This window comes from Musca vetustissima, unplaced genomic scaffold (genome assembly GCF_032173495.1).
Source record: "Musca vetustissima isolate MV318-11 ecotype Yass unplaced genomic scaffold, APGP_CSIRO_Mvet_v1 utg704, whole genome shotgun sequence".
Lineage (NCBI taxonomy): Eukaryota > Metazoa > Arthropoda > Insecta > Diptera > Muscidae > Musca > Musca vetustissima.
The window spans coordinates 702,251-725,750 of record NW_026876336.1 but is presented as its reverse complement, the minus strand read 5'-3'; the positions used below and the strand labels follow the sequence as shown (position 1 = coordinate 725,750).

The following is a 23,500-nucleotide window of genomic DNA, read 5'->3' as shown; positions in this document are numbered from 1 at the left end:
TCTTATCGTAATGATATACCAGTAATATATTATTCGGACTGATTTTGAAGAAATGTTGTAGTTATTTAAAGGCACATTTTTAAATGGAAGGTTAACAATTTTGACTGTAGAAAAATCAATATGAGATTTATAAGGAATAATTGTATAGCATACATTTAGGGAACATTTTTATAGAGTTCGGTTATCAGAGCTGTATAAAAAGGTTCTGGATGTTTTGAATTTTGATTGAAATGATTTGTGTAGGACTGACTGTTCGAGATACAAATTTTGATATTTAATTTGCTATAAATATGTCGATGATATCTCCTTTTATCTCAAGTGTCATTCCATACCGATTATAGCATACTTATAGGCTACTATCTTAATATTTCTTTTAAAGACTCTTTATTAACCTCCCCTTTTTCGCAATCCATACAAAACTTGTTAATTAATTTCCCTTTGGAAAGACAAAAAAAAAAAAGACAGAACATTAGAAACCTTTTAACACTTATTTTGGGGACTCAACATTAATTGAAAGGGCCGGGCAGGCAATGGGTTTGGGAAGACAATAAACGTCTAACACTTGTGTGAAGAATCGGATTTCACTTCTTTGTACAATTTTCTTCGTTCAACCTTTTTTCCAAATTTCCTTTTAAGGGTTTTCTTCTTCTTCCACACACATACGCATATCTATTTTTTGTTGAGTTTCTCTTTTCGTCTTCAATTCGTTTTGTGGTACTCCAAAAACACTCCTAACCTATAACTCGCTGGCAACAATGCTGTCGTCATCGTCGTCGTTGTCGAAACTTTAACGAGTATGCGGCTTTTTTCAGTTGGTTTCGAATTTAGCCCTTAATTTGTTTCTGGTGAGAAACAGCCTTTTTAAGCTTTTTTGGGTCTGCAAAGGAAAGACTACAAGCAGGTGTCTGCATATGGAAATCCATATACATGAAAACGACTGAAAACAGCTGTTTTCACACACACATGTGAAAAATCGATAATAAAACTACAACAGAAATCAGATGGTCATGGTTTTTGGTGGTGCTCTCGCTCTTGCTCTCCCTCTTTCGCATTTAATCCTTCACTAGGGTCACAGTGGACATCACACCCCCTTGTAGAATTAATGATGACTTGCAAAGTTGTCAGTGGTTATGGAATAGAGAGAGAGAACACATAATGTGTTTGCGAGAGTATCACTAAGAGAGATTTTGTAATAGAGAATCCAAACAGCTGTTGTGGTTTGTCCTAACAGCTGTAATGGTTAATTTGTGTATTTTCTGATTAGAAGATGTCTCATAAAAATGAAGAGAGAGCGGGCAACTATGTGAAAGCCCAGAGAGTAAATGTATGAAATGTGTTATTTTTATTCTCTTCTGAGAAAAAAGTGGGCCGTACCATTTAGAAAAAAGCCGGCATTGTTGGTATGTGTTATAATAGATATTCAGAGAATTTCCAAATCGAAGAAGAAGAAATAAAAAAAAATAAAAAAAAACAATATTTATTGTAAGACAAGGAAGGAAAGATGACTTAAAGTACCGGCGATATTTCAAATGAGTAGGATTTTTTATTCACATTTAATGGAATGATAGTGGAGAGTAGTTTTATTGTTTTTTTTTTCGAAGATAGGCTCCATACTATGGAGTACAGAGTGTTTACATTTAAAGATACTTTATATAAAATATGAAAGATCAATACCTAATTATAAATCGTGACAATGAGGAAACTAAAGGGGAGTATCGACTATTAATTAAATCGAAATTTCGATAATTTTAAGAAGAAGTTCGGATCAAGTTTATAGCAGAGGGGGAAATTTAAGAAATTTTCGGTTTATATTCCGAAAACCAGAACTGGATTCATGTAGCTATTTCTTGTATTCACCAATTCTCCTGGAGAATCTATACAAATAAAGACCTTTAAAATATAGGACTTTAGGTATTTTATTTGTAAGAGTGCTTTAATATGTGTTCAAAAAGTCTTATTTAGATAAGAGATTATCGATATTTTTGCTATAGATAGCTGACTTTCAACATCATAAAAATGTGATCAAAAGATTCTATAAGTTCTTTAAGATATCTTTTAAGGGTAATAGACTTTCAAGTATTCTTCTACGAACTACAGAATATCCTTATGAGGTCTTCAATAATTGTTTGAAATCCTTCAAAAGGACTTTTATTAAATTTAGGGGAGCTTCAGCTGTTCGTCTGAAAGAGGAAAGTCATACTGGATGGTTTCTTAAAACTGTTGAAGACTTTGAGTATATAAAAGGCCCTCAAGAGCTCTTCTGGAGATTAAAGACCTTAGGAGTTATTCATTAGATATGAGATCTTCTGGAGATTTCCTATTCTTCAAGATCTTCAATATGATCTCTAAATGTAGGAGACTTTTAAGTATTATTCTTCAATGGGTTCCATATATATTGAAATCCTTCAAAAGATAATCTATAAATGATAGGGGGCCTTTAGGTGTTTGTCCGGAAGAGAAAAAATCTTTCAGGATGACTTCATAGAACTATTGAAGACTTCCAGAATATAGATGGTGCTCAAAAACTCTTCTGGATACTGAAGACCTTAGATTAGTCCTTTAGTCATTATATCTTCTGGAGTTCATGGGGGCTTTAGGCGATCGCCCGGTAGTTTAAAATTCGTCATTGTGATTTTTTAGAACTATTGAAGACTTCCAATATATTAGAGGTCTCCTGGAGATTGAAGACCTTAGGAGTTCTTCTTTAGGTATGAGATCTACGGGAGGTCTCCTATAGAAAAAAATCAAGAAATGGTATTCTATAAACGCTAGATCTTCCATATGCCTTTTAAAAGTAGTATATCTTCAAGTATTCATCTTCGAACTATAGATAAAATACATTGAATAGATTGTAGAATTACTGTCGGACTTCATAGAGCTTCAACGATAAAAACTCTTCATAAGGTCTTCTAAATAAATTAAGGGGTTTTATTAGGGACTAAAAGGAGTATTTTTCAGATGCAAATACTTCAAGAGGATTTCCAAAATCAGGACACCCTCAGGAGGTTAGGTTGCCAAAATGGCTTCTATAAAAATTAGGGGACCGTTAGGTAGAAATATTAAAAACCTAATGTTTATAAAAAGGCATTCGAAAGTTCTTCTAAAGATTGAAGACCATAGAAGTTTATGTTTAGACATGAGATCTTCCAGACATGTTTTTATGGGCAGAAGGTCTACCAGAGATCTTATTAGATATAAGGCCTTCAATTTTATGGAAAGCGGACTTTTATAATTTATAATTTTTACAAACTTGATGAGGAAGACCTTATAGATGAGGAAGACCTTCATAGGGTCTTGTGGAATATAATGTTATGGTCGGTCTTCTATTAGAAGACCTTTAATAGGACCTTAAATATGATTCTCAGAAGGAAGACCTTTAGGATTTTTTTCTATAGATGATAAATCGTATGTGAAAGGCTTAATGCGCTCAGGAAGTTCTTTAATAGGTCTTGAAGAGGTAGAAGATGGATCAGTAGTAGCAGAAGTATTGAACTGTTTTCAAGAGCTGTTCGGGAGATTAAAGACCCTTTTTAGGCATGACATCCCATGGAGCAAAAACATAAAATATACAAAAGGCTTATGTAGTACTTTATTAAATCGCTTATTCTCAATTTGAATATGAAAAATCATTTTGTGTGATTTAAATCCTTTTCAATCTATGTCCTCCATTTAAAATTTGCACATTTTACTAATAATCTCAATAGTGGTGGGGGATACTTCACAATCTTCTCCCTTGCCCTTTGCCTTTGGGCAATTTCATAAGAGCGTTACAAATTTAACACACGACGACGATTAAGTGTCATAAAGCTTAAGAATTGCAAGTGTTTTGTTTCTTTTTTTTGGTTTTTGTTGCATTTGTTACACACCATTCGGAATTATTGGTCATGCCTTAATGGCGTGACCCATGGCTGGATACAACATTTTAGTTTTATTTTACAAATAATACCCTTGAGGAAAACGAAAAAAACAACAAATATTGCATGAAAATTTTCGAGAATAATGTTGTAGATTACTAGATTTTCTTTTTGGAGATCCCAGTATTTTCTCAGGGAAACAAGTTCTCGATTTTGTTACAATTTTATGGTTATTTCTATTTCGCTTTTTGGTCTCAAAAAAAAAAATGGAACCTCAAGAATTATTGTTATGTCCTTGAAAACACCAAACACCCATTAGGATAATTGTTTTAAATACAAATTACACCAAAATGGGGGGAGTTTGTTAACCTTTTGTTCCTGCAGCCATTCCAAATTGTCCTTTTTAACAGACCGGCAATAAAAACAAATTTTTGTCATCTGTCAGCTAAACAATTTTCCTCGTGAAAACATGTGGATAGTTATCCTGCGTTAATTGTTTGATGTCTTTGTCACATGTTTAACACACTTCAGCTCTATGCTGTAAAGCGGATGTGCAATATTCTCAAGCAACGGCATCATCCCCCAAAGCCATACAAAAACAACTACAAATAATTTTTGAATGGCATTTAAAGTAAAAGGCGAGTGGACTTGGTTAAAGGTTTTCGTTGTGTGTCTGTGTGTTTTTTTGGTAACTACCCTTATTGGATAAATTGAACACTCGCACACACACAAACTCACACACATTTGCATTGCACTATGACGTCATTCCTTCCTTTTGGTGTGAAATGCACTGCATTGTGTCCTTTTTGTTAAGGCAAACAATGCACAATATCCATTGATCCCAAATACGATTTCAAATAAGATTTCAGTTTCAGTAGGGGGTAGAGGGTGGAGGGTAGGTGTTAGGGTTTTGTATTTATGTTTATGACTGCATTGTGAATGCGTGTGTGTTTTTTATTTCTGTTTTCTTACCCTCTTATTTGTCCATTTGTGGACAATGGCATAACCATAATATTAATGCGTGTGTGAGCGCACTACAAAGGATAACATCGATAATAAGGACTATGTCACGGCACCAAATGTCAGGCAAAGGGAAGCATGTTTTTTGGTGGTTAATACGAAGAAGAAGATATGTTTTAAATATTAGTATGGGAGAGTAACTAAATTTATTTAACTTCCTGCAGGCATCCTGAAAGAACCGATCCGGGGAAATATTTTTCATATAGTGGTTGATTAGAAGTCGAACGGCTTGGTGAAGCTCAGAGGGATTATTCACAGAGAAAATCTTATTTTTGGAGTTTAAATCTAAAAAAATCTATGGAGGAACTACAGCAGGGCTTCGTGGACCTTATAGAAGAATTTTAAAGGTCTAAAGATAGAATAAAAACTACAAAATAACTTTTAAAATTGGGATACCCTTAGGAGGTTTTAAAATTGGGATACCCTTAGGAGGGTTGGAAGAAGGTCTGCCAAAGGTATTATACAGATAAAAAAATCAAACAAATCTATCAGGCGTCTTCTATGGATGTAAGCCGTCGAGGAGTCATTTATAAAATAGATAGAGTTCTTTTATGGATAGGTTATCTTTATAGATATGAGGATATTGTGAGGTCCTTTGTGGAAAGGAGGCAAAGAAGTGGCTGTTTATAGATATAGGATAGTTGATCTTCCAGAGATCTTTGGAGGTAGAAGGTTTACAGAGGTTCTATTATCAATAGGTGGTCTTCCAGACGTCCTTTTGGGCACAAGGTCTACCAGAGGTATTTTTAGTTATTTTATGGAAAGGAAAGCTTGCCTTCTATAAATTGAGTTCTTTATGGGATAATTGGCCTTGCTGATGTCTTTCATGGATAGGAGGTCTAACAGAGGGCTTTTACAACTCTTACAAACTTTAAGAGCTCTGCTATGAACAGAGATTTTGGGGGTCCTTATACATGGGGAAGACCTTCATAGGGTCATCTAAAAATGGAAGATCTTTAGAGTTGTTATTCTATTAGAAAACCTTTGATAGGACCTTAAGCATGAGCTATATAAATAGAAGTCTCACAAGAGGAAGGCCGTTATTAATTTTTCTATAAAAGAAACATTTTATGTGACAGGTACTCAGGAGGTCTAATGTTGATAGTTGATGCTGAAAAGTCTTTAATGGGTCCAGAACTTTAGATCATCTGCAACCAAAGACTCCAAAGGACATTCTATTTATAGAACACTTTGACGAAGTTTTCATAGAAAGGATTCAAAGTGGCTTTTGTAGATTTTAATAGGTCTTTAAGAGGTAGAAGAAGGATGGTCAGGAAACGTTAATGGTTGTGGAACTTCAGGAGATCTACATATATAGAAAATCCCAATCCCCCGAAATTTTTTAATGTATTTTATCCTCCTTGTAGAATAAATTGAAGACATTTTTATAGAAATGATACAAAATGGCAAAAGCCTTATAGTGGACCTTTAGACAGAATATATCCGAAGGCCTTTTATAAATATAAAATATTTAGAAGGGATCCAAAATGTAATTGCTTCTGTCGACCTATTGTAGTCCTTTAATAGGACTTGAAGAGGTATAAGAAGGATGTTCTTTAGTGTTTGTGGAACTTCCGAAGATGTATACATATATAGAAGATACTAATCAATACATCGAATTTTCTTCAATTTATCTTAAAAAGAGAATGTTTTCCTTGTAGAATAGAATGAAGAAGTTTCGATGGGAATGATACAAAATGTCAAAGTCCTTCAGTGGACTTTTAGACAGAATATATACTGAGCTATTCTATAAAGGACCTTGGACATTTAGAAGGGATCCAAAAGGTTACTACCTTCCAGAACGTCTTCTAACGACAGAGGCCCTTAGGAATATATTCTATAAATTTATGAAGATCTTCTATAAAAATACAACATTTACAAGGAATCCAAAGGTAGTGAGTGACCCTCTGGGAGGTCTTCTTCTGATAGAGAACCTATAGAATATCTTCTGTAATGGTGTATTCTGTTTAAGGGGGGCTTCCAGTAGACTATCAAGCATCATCAGGCGTCTTCAGTGAATGGTGATCTTCAGGAGATCATATATTCATAAAGAGGTCATATAGACAGACTTATATTACTTTAGGAAGTATTATATAAAAGGGTGTCTTTAAAAATTTATTTAGATGACCTTTGGGAGGGTCTCGGATGAATAGCAGATCTTCGAAAATTCCTCAATTGGGTCTGTGGGAGGTTGAGAAAGTACTTAAAAATCCCCGCTTATCAGTAGATTTTTCTTTCTGTTTTTCTTTCTGTTCAAAATAATTCAAGTCACTTTAAAGCAGTGTCCTCATTTTTTTTATTTAATGTGTCACATGTAACGCCTTAGCCAATAATAATGTCATATTCAATATTTAATTTATTTATGGTCACTTACAAAACACACACACACACACGAACAAACACACTCACTCTCACGTACAATATACACATAACACGAGTAAATATCACAAACTAATGTAGACTACTTGTCCAGTAGTTGAAAAGAAAAAAAAAAACGCATCCTTAGAGTATATCCTTCGTTAGCTAATATAAGTACAAATATAACAACAGCAATAACAACAAGTACAAAACAAACAAAGCAAACAGCAATAACTATACACTAGAAGCCGAAGAAGAGGAAGCACAAGAAGACGATATCATTTGATGTTATCTCCTGTTTGCAAACGACTTTTATTGTGACTTCATTATGGCAAACAAAACTGCTGGTCTAACGACGACTACTGGGCATTATGATGATGAATACTGAGAGGAGGAGGTGGAGGACGGGAGGATAATGGTTGGGTGGCCATTCATTCCTCACTTCCCCTTCACACTTCCCCACCTCAAAGAAACGTAATTTTTTTCCTGTCGTTGTAAAAAAGCCACTTCAACAAGCAATTCTATTTGTCTTGCCGTTTTTTATTATATATTTGCGTGTCCTCTGTGTGTGTGTTGGCCAACTCCTGGCAATTGATGCATTTTCTTAAAGTTTTCTTTTCTATCATTTCTTCTTGCTGCTGCTTTTCTTTACTATTATTGAAACTTTAGTTCGGAGTTTTTCTTATTTGTTTTTTGGAAGTTTGCCGATTTCCAATTGTAACTGGAAATTGCGTAATTTCTATTCCACAATACAAAAGCAAAAACAAATTCGGAAAAGATGAAAACAAAAACAAATTGTAAAAGGCGAAGTTCTAATTTGAATCCTTATTCTTCAGTGCAAAAATTCGTTCTCATTTAAAGTCGTAAAGAGAGCTCCCATTAACCATCACATGTTTATATGTGTGTGTGTGTTTTAAACTGAGAGTTGTGCTGAGAGTGTGATACACATATATAGTATAGTTTTTAGTGTATGTGTGCTCAGTCATATGTTGATGTAAGAAATCCTTTTGCAAACAGAAAATCAGTTGTTCCAAAGCCGTCGTGAGTTCTACATGTCCGCTAAAGGCAAAAATCGTAACGAGAATTCTTTGCAATTTCTTTGAAATCAAATAAGAAAACAAACAAAAGAAAAATCTCAGTTAAAAAAAATAAATAAATAAATATAATTTGTTAAATCGGAATCTCAATATTGTACACGGATATCGTTGAACTGTTCGTAAAACCGTTTTGAAGTAGAAATTCCGTCTAACCGGAATTTTTATTGACTTCGGGTCTACGTTCACATGTGAGATAAAGGTAAATTTTACCAACGGCAAAACAAAAAAATATATAAAATTACGTTTGAAAGTGCAAAAAGTGTTTGAAAATTTTTCTAAAGCATTTAAAAACAAATAATTAAAAATATTTTTTAGACAATTTTATTGTTTAAAAAAATTTTATTGTTTTTTTATTTTTTTTATTGTTTTTTTTTATAAAAATTTATTGCGAAATTAAATTTAAGTCTAAACAAATCAGCTGATTAGTGTATCAGCTGTTTAATTAAATATTTTAATGAGAAGTTCTATGAACAGTCAGCTGTTGAACAAAACTTCAACTTTGTTTAGAGAGGGGGAGAGAGTAAGCGAGATAGAAAGATAGACGTGTTTGTAGATCCTTTTGAGAATAATCAGCTGACCGCTTCAATCTCATTTTCCAAATATTAGGAATGAAGTTAAAATAAATTGAATTCAAAATTAATTGATATATGAAATACAAAACAATGGATAGACGTAATAAATGAGGAACTTTATAGAAGTTATGTTGAAACCCAAATAATTTAAAGGAATCCCACAATATGGTCGCAAGGCACTGAGTCGAAGCTGTTGACAATTCAACAGTGAAATCAGCTGTTATGTCTATCAGCTGATTACTACAATCAGCTGTCAATACACCGGTAATGGTTAAAGCCCAATAAATAGAAAAATTGAAATATAATTATTATACCTTTCTGGTAATGACAACAAAGTGATTCCCGACTTATATTTTCCCCTTACGTTATATTTTTGCTTATGGAAACTTAGCAAAAGTCTCCATTGGTTTTTACCAATAATATGAAATAGTTTGGATCTTAAACTCCTCCCAAATGTAAAATATTTTACATATCGAGTGAATGTGGTTGGCAATTCAACAGTGAAATCAGCTGTTATGCCTATCAGCTGATTACTGAAATCAGCTGTTTGAACATCAAAACACCAGGAATGTAAGGGATTATGTATATCATATCAAACAGTTTTAAGATTTATTACGAAATTAATAGAAAGAATAAATTTTCATAACGTATTAGTTTGAGCTAATGTTATATTTTTGCTTATAGCAAAGGTTTCCATTGGTTTTTTTCCATTGGTTTGGAATTTATTACCATTCACACCTAATGTAAACTATTTTACTTCTCAAAATCCTTACAAGTCTACAAATATATCCACCAAAGTAAGTGGCGTCATATAATTTACATTATTTCCTGTCATTTTCGCAATGCTATCCTTTGCCAGCTCATTGTAAGGTAAACCATAAAAATAACCAAACATTTATAAATACCAGTAACTACAGCAAGTCGTGCCTTTCTTCCTCCTCATACCGCCTCCTGTCATAGGAAACCACATTAATTATTACCATTACTGTTTACTAGAAATACTTGGCAGAATATCAAAATTTATTTTAAGACCACAACACAAGAAACAGTGGATAATAAACAATAAATGTCATTTAAGGAATGGGCAAGGAAACTGGAAAGTAATGGAAATTGAAAATCCATTAGACACAAGGATATGGATAATTTAAAAAACAATTTCTGTTTAAATATCTGTGGATCGAAGGATATCCGAATTCTAAATATGGATTACAAAAATAATTATTTCAAAGGGCGTCAGATCTTCTTTAGAAAAATTAAGACAAATTTTTTTCCTGATGTCTGATATTTTAATTTTCTACCTTATGTGGACCCTTGACAACGCCATCCAATGGAGAAAATATCAATGAATATTGCAAAGACTCTCACCAAACCACAATGATATGAAATCGATGTTTCTATGTGGTGATTAATGGACCCTAGATGCTAAGCGATAAACTTGAGTGTGTTTATTATTAGACTGCTGTGATTGTAGAAGTATAATAAGCCAATATTAAATTGGAGAGATAATGCAATCTATTGGTAAGAACATATAGTAAAGGTTCTTAACATCACAAGCAACCTGGAATATATATTTTTGATATGAGGTATAGGATAAACGACTCTGTCATATAATATGCCAATATTCAACTCGATCAGGAAATGCCATCTACTGGAAGGAAAATATCTTCAATATAGCGAAGGCTCTCACCACTGCAAAATAAATGGAATTAAAGTTTCACATAGATGGCTCTATAAAATATGAATGTATTTAAAAATTATCTTTAAAGTCCGTGTTTTGAAAAGTGTAGAGTTTCTTTTTTGAAAAATGTCCTCTGGCATAATAGGCCATTAATCGATAAGGAAATGTCATTTACTGGACGGAGAATGTCTTCAATATAGCGATGGCTCTTAGCACTGCAGGATAAATGGAATTAATGTTTCATATTACGCATAGATGGCTCTCTTCAAGCAATTAAATTTAGGATATTCAGAAGAAACTTCTAATAGTCATGCATTTGATATATATTTTATAATTTGAAGGATTTTTTAATGTCGTCTAAACTAAATTTCTGGTCAGGCCAGGGTGTCAATAATTGGTAAACTCAAAAAGCATATTGAACACTTTTTCGATTTGAGGTATAGATGGTGCTCTTGCCTTGAGTATTTCAATATATTCTTTGGAGGGACTTCTATAGTAAAACTATTTCCCTATTCTACACAATTCTTATATTCTTTTGCACTAATTTATCACCTTTCCTTTAAACTACGCTCTCAAAATATGAGTAAATTGGATATAATTTAAATTGCTTTGATAATTTCTGTAGAATCTTTTGAAGGATCTTCTATATTGCACATATTTTCCGCAATAGATTTAGCTGAAAAAAATAACTGGAAATATAGATGGCGCACTTTAACAAATTTCTTTCTCTTGCCTTCGAGAATTCGTCACTTAAGTAATTTCAATAGAAGTAACCTTGATAATTTGTGGGCTATTTTATTAGCCAAATTGGGTGGATATTGTTTCCAAAATGTATCAACGTTCCTTAAAGCCACCTAGTATACTGATTAGATGTCGTTCTAATGACGATTTGAGGTATAGATGGCGCTCTATAAGATGAGTGGCCTGAACCTAATTTATATATTCTTGTGAATTCGAGAAGATTCTTTGGATTCTTATTATTTTAATACAATGAAAGTGCACTTTTCTTCAACAATACCCAAGGGATTACTTTTTTGTTGTAGAAAATAAACTGGAAATATAGATGGCGTTGGTAAAAAAATCCTTGGGACTAAGATCAATTTCCTCAAGGTATAGATGACGTTCTTAAATATGAGTTATCTGGACCTAATTTAAATTTCCTTAAAAATTAGTAAATATTCTTTAGAAGGACTTTTATATTAAGCAATTTTTTCGAGTCCATAAATAGACCCTTAACCAAAATAAACTCAAGCGATTTTACAACCTCTCTCTTATTCCTTTAGGTACTCCTGTAAACTGCCCACGAGTGGAAAAAGTGATGTTAGGGCAAACTTTGTAGCCTAAAATGGTTCCATATTAACTAAAAACTTAAAAATCTATTTTCATGGATTTAAAATAAGCATTTATATTCTCCGAATATTTCCTCCAAGTTCTGCAACTAAAGTAAAAGTGTTTAAAAGAATGTCTACTATATGCACCATCCTTAACTCTTCCTCCTCTTTCTCAAAAAGCATTCCTAAAATCGTTTCGTTTCCGTATCCTTTTGTCTCTTCATCGCTTGGGCCTTAGACACAACTAAATGCCATGCCAAAGACATGCCAGTCTTTGTATCCTTTCGTCGTTTTAATGCGGCTCCATTTAGGCGGCTAAATAAACTATTTTGTAGTGATGTTGTTGTTGCTTTTTCTGTTTTGTTATTATTATTATTGTTGTATCATTTTATGGCTGACAATGTTGTAAATTTGGTTTCCAAGACTTGTTGTTGTTCGTGTTTGGCGACCAAAACAGATTCTAGGCATGAGGCACATTTCAGGACATTTCAAAAATCAAGCAAAGCTTATTTTTGTTTTTCTACTTTTTTTGTTGTTGTTGCTTTTGTTTTGTTGTTGTTGGTTGTTGATGATGAAGCAGCGGTTTTGGTGTTGTTTGACTTGCAAGAAACAATACTAAGCCAATGCTGCCGTGATGAGTGTGATATTTTTGGCTTTTGGCCAAAAATAACACTTTGCACGAACATCCAGACAAACATGCCAACGTTTTTCGTTTCATTGTTTTTGTTGTTTTTCTTCTTCATACCAAAAACCTACCACACCACGATACTTCCAATGTATCGTCGGTGCTTCCAGTGAGTCGGGAAATTGTGGAAAACTGTCAAAGCAACAAAGCACATGCTTTGTTGGAAATACACGAGACAAGACGACGAGACATTAACACGAAAGGATAACACCGCAATCACGAACGGCCGAATGAAGAGCACATTCTGAGCTGTGGCCGTTAGGAATTTTCAGTCTTCGTCGAGCTTTCACAACGGTTGCAACTGGAAATTAAAGAAAAACAAATCAAGAGCAGTGTTTTTCCTTCCAAAAGCAGATAAAAAAATAATAAAAAAAATCAAAACGGTGAAATAACGGTAATAAACAAATAAAAATTAAAGAAAATGGACTGTGAAAATTTTGAAATTTTAATAATGTGAATTTTTCAAAACCAATTTGTTTAAACAAATAGAAAAGGGAGTTTTACATAATAAGTGTTCTGTCTACAAAAAAGAAATCTTCCGTTTCCTAATTTGGCCTCCTTTCATCCAATTTTTCTGTTACCCAACTCACACTCTCTTTTCTATGGCTCTCTCCAACTTCAACTCACCATAAAGAAGTTGTTGTTGCTGCCATTGTCATATGGTGTGATATTTTAAATGTATGACTCAATATTTCCACAACTCTAGTATTTCGAAAAGATGAAGAAAAAAAAATAGTTGGGAGTTTTGAAAAGGAGTCACATATTTTTTGTAGGCTGCCTTTAAAGAAAACGAAGAAATGTTTCCTCTGCAATGCCTGAGGAAATGAAACTGTCAGTGTTAATGTGTGTGTGTCTGTGTGTTTGTGCAAGACTCCTTTTTTTCAACTCCCTACATTCCTCGCCGAGTAAATGACTTGTTCGTGTTGTGTCGTTGGGGAGGGGGTTGAGAGTGCATTTTGCCGATTAAAGGCTCGTGGAGTTGTTGTCGTTGTTCTACTTCCAGCAACTATCTGTTTGGAGTTGTTCCACCACCATCACCACCCCACAACTACTATTGTCATACTGTGCATGAAATATCCTGCTGTGGCAATATGTGTGTTGTTTGTTGTTTTTTTTTGTTCGAAACTAGAGCTGGTGTTTGCCATATTGATTCACATAATGATCCTTTCTTTCTTTTTTGTCTTTCCTTGCCTTTTTTGTTGTTCTTGCTGTTGTTGTCGTCGTGTGAATTGTTTGCGCTATTGTTTGTTGTTCTTATTGTACTGTGTCGAATGTCTGTGCCTGCTTTAGTGTGAGTGAGTGCGATTCATGTATTATTGGAAAAAAATATAAGCAATATTCTATAGATTTACACCCTATATATGTCGGCCTGAAATACAACTCCATTTGCCACCCCTCGTCTTCGCTCCTCTCGCCACTGTCGGCCAGGAGTCTACGTGAGCTGCAAGCGTAATCGTTAAAAAGGAGCTGTGAAAATAAAGTTGTCAGTTGAATTTTATACGCCGACGGGTGCGGTCCTTTTTTTAAGTTGTCTTATAAAGCGTGTCGTTTTGAACAGCGTGTGCGGTTCCATTGGTGTTTTTTTGAATTGGAGTTTGTTCTTTGATGCACAATTCCATGCAAAAACCGGAATCCAATAAGAATTTGTAAGAGAGTTTTAAAACAGCAATAAAAGGAATTTATTTGAAAAGGACTTTATTGGAAAAGGACTACAGAAAATGTGAAAACATACTCTAAAAAATATTTAAATATAAGAAAATAATAAAAATATAATAAAAAAATATATAAAAAAATAAATAAACTGTGGAATATTTTATTTTACTTTCAGTAAAAAAAATATTAATTTCATTTTGAACAAAAGTGTTAAAAAATGACAGATATTTTGTGAAATATTTTGAATATAAATTTATAAATGAAAATAAATATAAAATAAATAATATATATTACATAATTAAAAAAATTAGTGTTTTAAAAATTAGAAGGACTTTTTTATTAAAATAATAATTCTGAAAAAATAAATTATTTTCATAATAATCGGAAAATTCCCTTTGCCCCTCCAGTGATTCTTGTCGAATTAAAACTTTTGTATCTCTCAAATCTTCTCTTGGGGAATACTAAATTATTGGATTTCAATATACTTGGTTTCATTTGAGTCGTTTATTTTGAAAGTGTTTTAAGTCCATTTTTGGTTCTGATACAAATCTTGGGTTTCTAGAAAAGTTTAAAAACATATTACGTTATATCTGCTATCATGCCTGAAATAAAATTTATACCACTTGACAATATTTTTGAAACAAATCAAACTCAAACCTTTGAATATTTAAATATAATAAAAATTTAATTATTGGATTATAACGTTTCTTAAACATCCAAAATAAATCAAAAAGTGTAATATTCAGATTCATATAAACAATGTGTAGGAATCAAAAAACTACCATAGACTCTAGATTTGAAAAAAATGGCTTATAGATTTAGGCTCGGTGGAATGTAAATATTTAAATATTTACAGCCTACATTTAGGAACTCAAATCGAAGTTATAACCTCCTCGAAACGAATCGAAATACAGAAACCTACCAATGAACTTCATTTTTGGCATGATTATATTATTAAAAAGAAACTGGTGTCTACTTTCAGGAACACACATAATATGCCTACTTTTAGGATCACAAATACTATTCTACTTATGGTTACAAATTTTAGATAATTGCCAAAAAATGGAGATGTTCGGTACAATTAATACTTAATTAAATTTCGGCTTTGGAGTCATTGAATTAACCTATTCTCAAAAATAGGACGTGCAGCTTTTAAAAATAATGTTCTTCGTTATTAAAAACGGTGGTGCATACTTTTAGGAACGAAAATTAATAAAGTGATTCCTGTACTAAATTAAAATATCATGGAGTTCATGGATTATATTTCTTGCCTAGACATATTCGTCTATAATGCTTAGTTTTGTAATAACAACAAAAAACTGATGCATACTTTTAGGAGTTTCAGAACTTAAAATACCAATTTGCATTTGAAAATTGCACTTATAATATCTTGAACCACTCCATTCTTAAAAAACTAGGTATATATTTCCAGGATATATTTTCTCTCATAGTTTTAAAAACAGGTGCATAGTTTTAGGGACAAAATATAAAAAATATGTTTTATTTATTTATTATCGTTACCACTTAAAATCATTTACCATTTAAAATGCCTAATAACACGGTCCGCAAATAGGGAACATTTATAGTACTGTCATCCAAAACATGATTTATTTTATAAAGTTTGAACCAACTTATATTAAAATGTGGTGCCTACTTTTAGGAACCAAAATACGAATATAATAAATTTCGATATTTAAATATCATTGATTTTAAATATGCTAATATAAAAAACATATATTTGCTCCGAAACGTATGTAGTTTAATGTATCGAAAAAATGTGGCCTACTTTTAGGCGTTTTAGATACATTTTTAATAATGTGTGGGCAAATCGTATATGTGTGCAAATCTTATTTAATTCAAACATCTTGGTTTAATCCGACCATTCTATAGTTTCGCCATAAAGAGTATGAAATGCTAATTTGTTTTTAAATGGTGCCTGCTTTTAGGGCTTCTATGTTAATGTCTAGTTATAAGTGTATATTTAAATTGACATGAAATAATGTTCTTGATTGGCAAAATATTTATTTTAATGTTTCCGGAATCGAAATTTGAAACTTTTATATAGTGGTGACTAATTTTAGGAGTTCATATAATAACTAATCATTTTCTACTTATAAAAAATTTCTAAACATTTCAAATGCATTTTTCCTTTCCTTACACAAAATAGAATTAAAAAAAAGAATTATTGGCTTGGGGTAGTTTTCGATAGTTGTTGTTGTTGTGACAACAACCCTGTGGGTTGAATGTCCTTTACATTTAATTATTAAAAAAACAACAACGAAGTACAGGTGTGAATATGGCCTTAATGACCCTTAACTGGCCACCAAGGCATAACTCGTCTTCCTTGGTTGCAGTTCATAGTTCAAAAATCCAAATGCTAGAAGTATACTCATATCCTGTTTTTACTTCATATCCTTTTCCTTTAATGATTCCCTTTGCACACAAACACACATGGAAAGGGCTGCAACCCCCATAATAAAATTTTTTACAGACATCATAAAGTTTGTTATAAATTGCATGTGTGAGTGTGTGAGGGGGTGACACTCCAAACCGCAACACCAAAAAATGCACATTAGCATTAAGGCCTGTTCGGTGGGGTGTTAGAGCCAGCTAGACTCCACTTGATGTGTGTTCATGCACGTTTAAGTTTTCCTTGCATGGCCTGATGCCTAAACGACCGGCTGCCTGCCATGGCATAGCCCAAAATCGAAAAAATGACTCATTCATTTCTCATTTGGGAGTGTGTGTGTTTTCTCTTTCTCTTCTTATTTTCCTGGCGTTCATTTTATAGTTCCAGCCGTTTGTATTTTATTTTTGGAGGGCACTCCATTTCTTAAAAGTGCAGACACACAACGGCGACACCCCATCCAATGCAAAATAAAAAAACAACAATTACAATTACAACAACACAAAAATGTATATATTGCCGGGTTTATTATTAGCATGCGGAAAGCCGCTTGCTGATTTTGTTGCTTTTATTTGCGATATTTTTTTGCTGCCAGAAAGTAAATATGGGCCCTTTAATTCATTTATGCGATTATTACAATTTTGGATGGTTTCCAAATGAACAGCCAGAAGATGTCTGACGACATGTGGATTATATTCCATAATGTTTTAGGTTTTTCTCAATTTTCCCTTTTTTGCAAATCCACTTTTGAAAAAAAAAACGGGAGGAGTGGGGGACATGAAGTCAATCTCTGTGAGCCATGAGACTCTTGATGTTCCTTCCTTATAAAAATTGTTTTGTGCGGATGTATGTGCGTGTTTGTGTGTTGGTATCTATCTGTCCTCTGATGATGACATGAAACCGACTATGATGGACCAAGACATTGATGGATGAAATGATGTTGTTTGCACCGCCACCACAACAAGAAGCAGAACTATTTTTATGGCCCCAAGTCAAGATGTAATACAACAACAAATGTGTGTGTGTGTGTATGATTTCACCCCAAAGCAAACCAAAGCATTGAGGAGACAGTTAGGCAGTCAGTCAGTCATTTCTTTTTTTTTTGCAAAAAGAAATGGAATACATCTTCCACTTTGGTTTTTATATATTTCCTTGTAGGACTGCTCTTTGTTTTTTGTTGTTGACAGACCAGGATATTTTTAGAATAAAAAAAAATATATCAATTCGTATATTTTTTTGTTCGGCTTCAGGGGGAATCGGAAAAAATATAAAAATTGCAACTGATTTGAAATTCATATTACATACCGGGGAAAATTACAAATACACAAAGGAGTAACGACAATTTTCCTGGAAGGGTCTATTGATATCACAGAATTTATTAGTAATAAGGGTTTTTTATAAAAAAAGAAAAAAAAATGAAAATTAGGGAGGAAATTTAATAGAGATAAAGAATATAAAATGACCTCTTCTGGTATCCCAGAATTTGTTATTAACAGGGATTTCTTTATAAAAAATGGAAATTAGAAAATGATTTTAAAAGATATAAAATATATTGAATACCATCTTCTGTAGAAATCATTGGAAGGTCCAACAAGGTCCCAACCTGATACTTATTCGCCTACATTGCCTTCTGACTCCTTGATCTCTTATTAGTTCTCTAGATTTTTATGAGACTTCTTTGAAACAATTTTTTTCGCACCACACCCCTCCTCACTCGGTTTCCTGTGACACAACAAAGTATTACAATAAATGCCATTTTTTCCAAAGAAAATTGTGGTATTTGAGTATCTTGTTTCCATTTGCCATTAAAGTGTCTACAAGTTTTACCCAAAAAAAAAGACACAAAATTTCTGTTTTTCCCAAGAACCGAAAAAACAAATACCCCAACTCTTGGAGCCTAGGAATCGTTATATTTTTAGTATCCATGTTTTTTGCTGTCTTCTAGTTTATGACTCCATGTAAAAGGTCAGAAAATGATACACCACCATCACACACTCTACCCCAACCACCCCTTAAAGAAACCGAAAAAGGAAACACACACAGAACAAAAAGTTATACAACAGCACTTAAAGTTTGACGCCATCACGACGACGAAGACAGCGACAACATTTGGTGTGGCATGTGCCAGGCCCAAAACAAAAAAAAAAAAAAACCCTGTCATGCCGGTGGATTTTCCCAACAACCTTCCACCCTCCTCATCATCATTATCACCAAATACATTCGACACTTTTCTTTTTGTCTAAAGACTTCTTTCTTAGAATACCACCAGAAAAGATTATGAGGTTTTTTGGGAACTTTAACTAAATGATGTGTGGACAATGGACAATAATATTTGGAATATGGTGGAAAATTATGGGGTAAATTTATTATGGTATCCCCTTGAAAATATGTTTTTATTTGGAGGAGTAAGGGAATGAAATATCAAATAGAAAACATAAAAGGGTAATTTTAGGAGAGAAATAAAAATTATTAAACAAATAAAAATATAAATTTTCAAAAAATGGTGTATACTTTAAGGCTCAATATCCATTGTCTAAAACCTATTACAAAGCATGTAGATATTAAAAAATAAGAATTCCAACTTTGCTCAGCGGATTTTTTGGGCCTTAAAATGTCTATAACCCTAAATACTTTTTAAATTGTAGCCGACTTTTAGGTGCCATATTTGAAATATATTCCTGGTTTGAATAAAGAAATATTTATATGGAGAAATAACAATTATTAAAAATGTATAAAAAATCAGAAAGTGGTGTCTACTTTTAGGCTCAAGATCTTTAAAGGCTATTTTAGAAACTCACAGTATTAGTAAACTGATGTGTGGCCTTAAGAAGCTTGTAAACCTAATGTAGATATTGTTGCCTACTTTTAGGTGCAATATTTGAAACATATTCCAGAACATATATGTACATATATGCTATATACATATAATTGTTTAAATACAAATCAAAAGAGATATTCGTTGAGTTCTGAATAAAGAAATATTTATAGGTGAAAATATAAATTAATATAAAAAATTTCAAAAAGTGTAGTATACTTTAGGCTCAAGATCTTTAAAGTTATAGGAAATGGAAAACAGAACATTGAAGAGAAAAAATATTGAAAATCCCAATTCCTCTTTTACTCAGAAGATTTGTGGCTTTAAAATACCTATTACCCTAAACAATTAGAAAATATTGCATAAAGTATGGTGTCTACTTTTAGGCTCAAGATCTTTAAAGGTTATAGGATATAGAAAATCAGAACAGTGAAAAGCAAACAATTTTTTTTAAATCATCATTCATATTTTACACAGCAGATTTGGGGCCCTAAATAGCCTATAAATCTAAATAGTTTAGAAATTGTTGCCTACTTTTAGGTGTCATATTTGAAATATATATAAATTTTTATATATACAACAATTTGTTGAAGGAAAATATTATTATTTTTGTGAAATGTATGGAATTAAAATGTGAGAATGTAGAGTATACTTTTGGACTCCAAATTACAAAAAAAATCACAAATTTCTAAATTCGAACACATTTTAAGCACAGTGGCCTAGATTTTATTTAAATAAATATTTTAGAAAAGTTTTTTGTTTTAGAAATTTTAAAATATTGTAAAAAATGTGGCGCCTACTTTTGGGCGTAATTTATTTCTTTTCTTTTAATATTATTTGAAACAATTTCTTAACCAATTTTCTTCTCGTTTTTTTTCTTCTCTTTGCAGATTTACAAATTTTAAATGATATTTAGCAGCCAATACTTTATAAAGCAAACCAACAAAATCCAGCATCATACAAAGAACAACTACAACAAGCAGCAGTACTTAACCAAATAAAAAAGAAAACCCCCAAAAATATTCATGCAAATTTTGAAAACCAAAAACAATTTCAATTAAAAATCACAAATCTCCCAGAGAAAACCAAAATTTTCATCAAACCAAAAAACAAACAATTTTAAACAAATTAATTAGAAACTAAGAAGTCCAGTTTTTTTGAGATTAATTAAAAAATAAATAAAAATCACGCCATTTACAAAAAAATTACACTCCTAAAAACCAAAAGCAAATACACTTGCAAAAACAAAAAAATCATACAGCAAAGTTTTAAGCTTCAAACAATATTATTAACTAAATAAAAATATTATTAACAAAGTGAAGTGAAGAGAAAAATACGAAAAAAAACTCCCTGCTAAGCTCTCACGTCAAGAGAGAGCAAAAATCCTAAACATCAAGAGAGCCAAAAGTGAGTGAGTGTGTGTGTGCGCGAGTGAGTGGCCAAGTGTCTTGTGCGGCATATTGCAACAAATTGTGGCAACTTGGAAAACAGTCTGCCCCAACAATTGCCGCAGATCGCAACTAACCAAAGAATAAGAAGAAGTAAAAACTCTTCAGTATTACAACAACAGAAAAAAGAAAGAAGTAAAACGGACACACCAAGTGTTAATCCAAAGAAAAAATTCTCAAAATAAACAACAACAACAAATAAAAATTATTATTAATTTAAGTGAAATTAAAAATTTCACAAAAAAAATAAAATTAAATTCCAAAAGAAAATTCAATTTTCTAGAGTGTACAAAAACAAAAAAAGTATTTTGAAAGAAACGTTTTTTTTAAAAAAGAACTGAACTGAAGACTGATGGTTTGAAATTACTTCCCAAGGGAAATAAATTCTTGAAATAAAAATATTCTGTTAAAAAAAAAAAAACACAAAAATATCCCCTGAATCTCAAAAAAAGGAATTTTTCCAAGCCATAAACAAAGACAACAACAACAAAAAATTTAACGTTCCTCGATAGCTTTGTGAGCAAGTGAAAGCGTTTTTTTCTAACAAGCAAATTTAATTTCGTTAAGAAGAACAACGATCTGTGATGAGCGATCAGGTGAAAATGAACGGCAATGGTGGCGATTCGGCCGCTGCCATTGACCCTCATAATGGCAATCCTCAGGAAACTGTGGACTCTGCTGCCAATGGCATTGACCGGGCCAATGGCAATGGTGATGGTGTTGGCCAACAGCCGCAGAGTTTGGATTTAAGTGGTGGTGGTGCTGCTGCAGCTGGAGCTGGTGGTAGTGGTGGCGGTATGGCGGCTGCTGCTGCTGGCGGAGATGCCGCTTCGATGGCTGGTGACGATGCTGGGACTGATGCTGGTGCCAGCTCTATACCACCATCGGAAGCTGGCGGTCGTCCACCCTTGGATACGGTGGGTTCAGAAGGTGGCGGTCCTTCGAGCATGGGTGGCATGGTTGGTCCACCAAGTCCTTTAACCGGTTGTTATTTATTGATCATTTTGGGTGAGCCGCATTCGGAGGAGCATAAGGATAATATTTTGCAGCATTTGCTAAAGGGTAAGTTGAGAGAAGATATACATTTAAAGACATTTTTAAAAACAAACTACAAAAAAAGTCAATTCAGCTAACTTCTTTTATAGAAAACTTTAATATACCAATTCAGTAAAATTTTACTGCAGAAAAAATTAAATTCGAAAATTTTCTTTACCAAAAAAATTTTATTCAGCAAACATCTACTGCACAAAAAATTCAATTCATCTAACTACTTTTATAAAAAAATATAAATTCGGCTAAATTTGTCTACAGAAATTAAATTCAGCTGGCATTTTATTAAGAAATGTCCCTTAATTAAAAAAATGGTGCATAGTTTTAGGAGTCAAGCTAGTTTTATTGGTAATTTTACAATGGATAGACTTGGATTAGACCTTGGATTTATTTTCCTATTAGCATTACACGGAAAAAATTATCTAAAAATGTGGTGCATACTTTTAGGCAACATTTTTGCAAGAAGAAATTCTATACAATGTAAACCTGAATAGAATATTGAAGCTATCTGATATGAATGCAGAATGATGGTTCATTTTCAATATTAAAAAAAGGTCTCTGTATATTATAAGCTATAAATTGGGTCTATACTGGCCCTAAAATAATTAATTTAAGGATCCTGCATTTTTTTATATTACAGGCCTTGGAGCATGGCTTTAGGGCAGTGATCTATTGCAATTTTTTTATTCTCAAATTTAAATGGATTGAATAAAATATTAAATATTTAAAATCGTCAATTTGTAAATAGTTTACAAAATATAAAGCATACTTTTAGTATTGCAAAATTTTTTTAATCTGAATCATTTCCTATTTTCCTGAGAGGTTTCGAATTTATTTTAGCATTTCCCAATAAATTTAACATAGGCTTATATATAATATATATTGCATACTTTAAGGATTGCAAAAATATTTACAAACAAAGCATACTTTTAGGGTAAAAAAACAAATTAGTAAGGCGAAGCAATTCAACTGAAATTGACTGTTTAACTTTTTCTATTGTATATTTGATTAAACATTCAAAACTATTTATTTTTTTGTCTGCTTGCTAGAAAGTCATTCAAAAATTAAATAAAAAAAAATAAATCCATTTAAAACTGCATTTGAAATTATTTAATTAGACATGCTTAAATGGTCTGAATGAAAAAATAATGATAAACAAATATCAGCAGCAGCATCATGATATTTGATGATGAGGATAATGATAAAAAATTAAAAAAAAACACTCACAAACTTTAATTATAAATTTTCCATCAAAGATAGCGAGACCACAGACAAAAAAAAAAAAAAACAGAAACATTCAACCAAACCCACAATTAGATTACTATCGCCCATATCGTTTTGTTTGCCGGCAACAAAATGCACAGTCAAACTCTCATTGCAATTTCACAGAAGCATTGCCATAAAGATGGCAAAGACAGACAGACACACACTCACACACTTTAAAAAATGCCAATCAAAGGCGTATTGAAAAAAATGAGACATTATCATAATTGAAAATAAAAAATATGAAAAGTGAAACAGAAATTTGAAAT

At 32.4% G+C, this 23,500-nt stretch overlaps 2 protein-coding genes across 2 annotated transcripts in view; one reads left to right on the top strand and one right to left on the bottom strand.

Moving 5' to 3' along the window:
• Window positions 1-23,500, bottom strand: part of LOC133338860 (protein ROP) — a 324,624-nt gene that overhangs the window by 88,672 nt on the left and 212,452 nt on the right. The gene's annotated exons all lie outside the window — the stretch shown is intronic.
• Window positions 21,681-23,500, top strand: part of LOC133338927 (microtubule-associated protein futsch) — an 84,143-nt gene continuing 82,323 nt past the window's right edge. Inside the window, exon 1 of the mRNA XM_061547056.1 lies at window positions 21,681-21,980. Coding sequence (XP_061403040.1) covers window positions 21,716-21,980 — 265 coding nt within the window. The 5' untranslated portion in view covers window positions 21,681-21,715. The remainder of the gene's footprint in view (window positions 21,981-23,500) is intronic.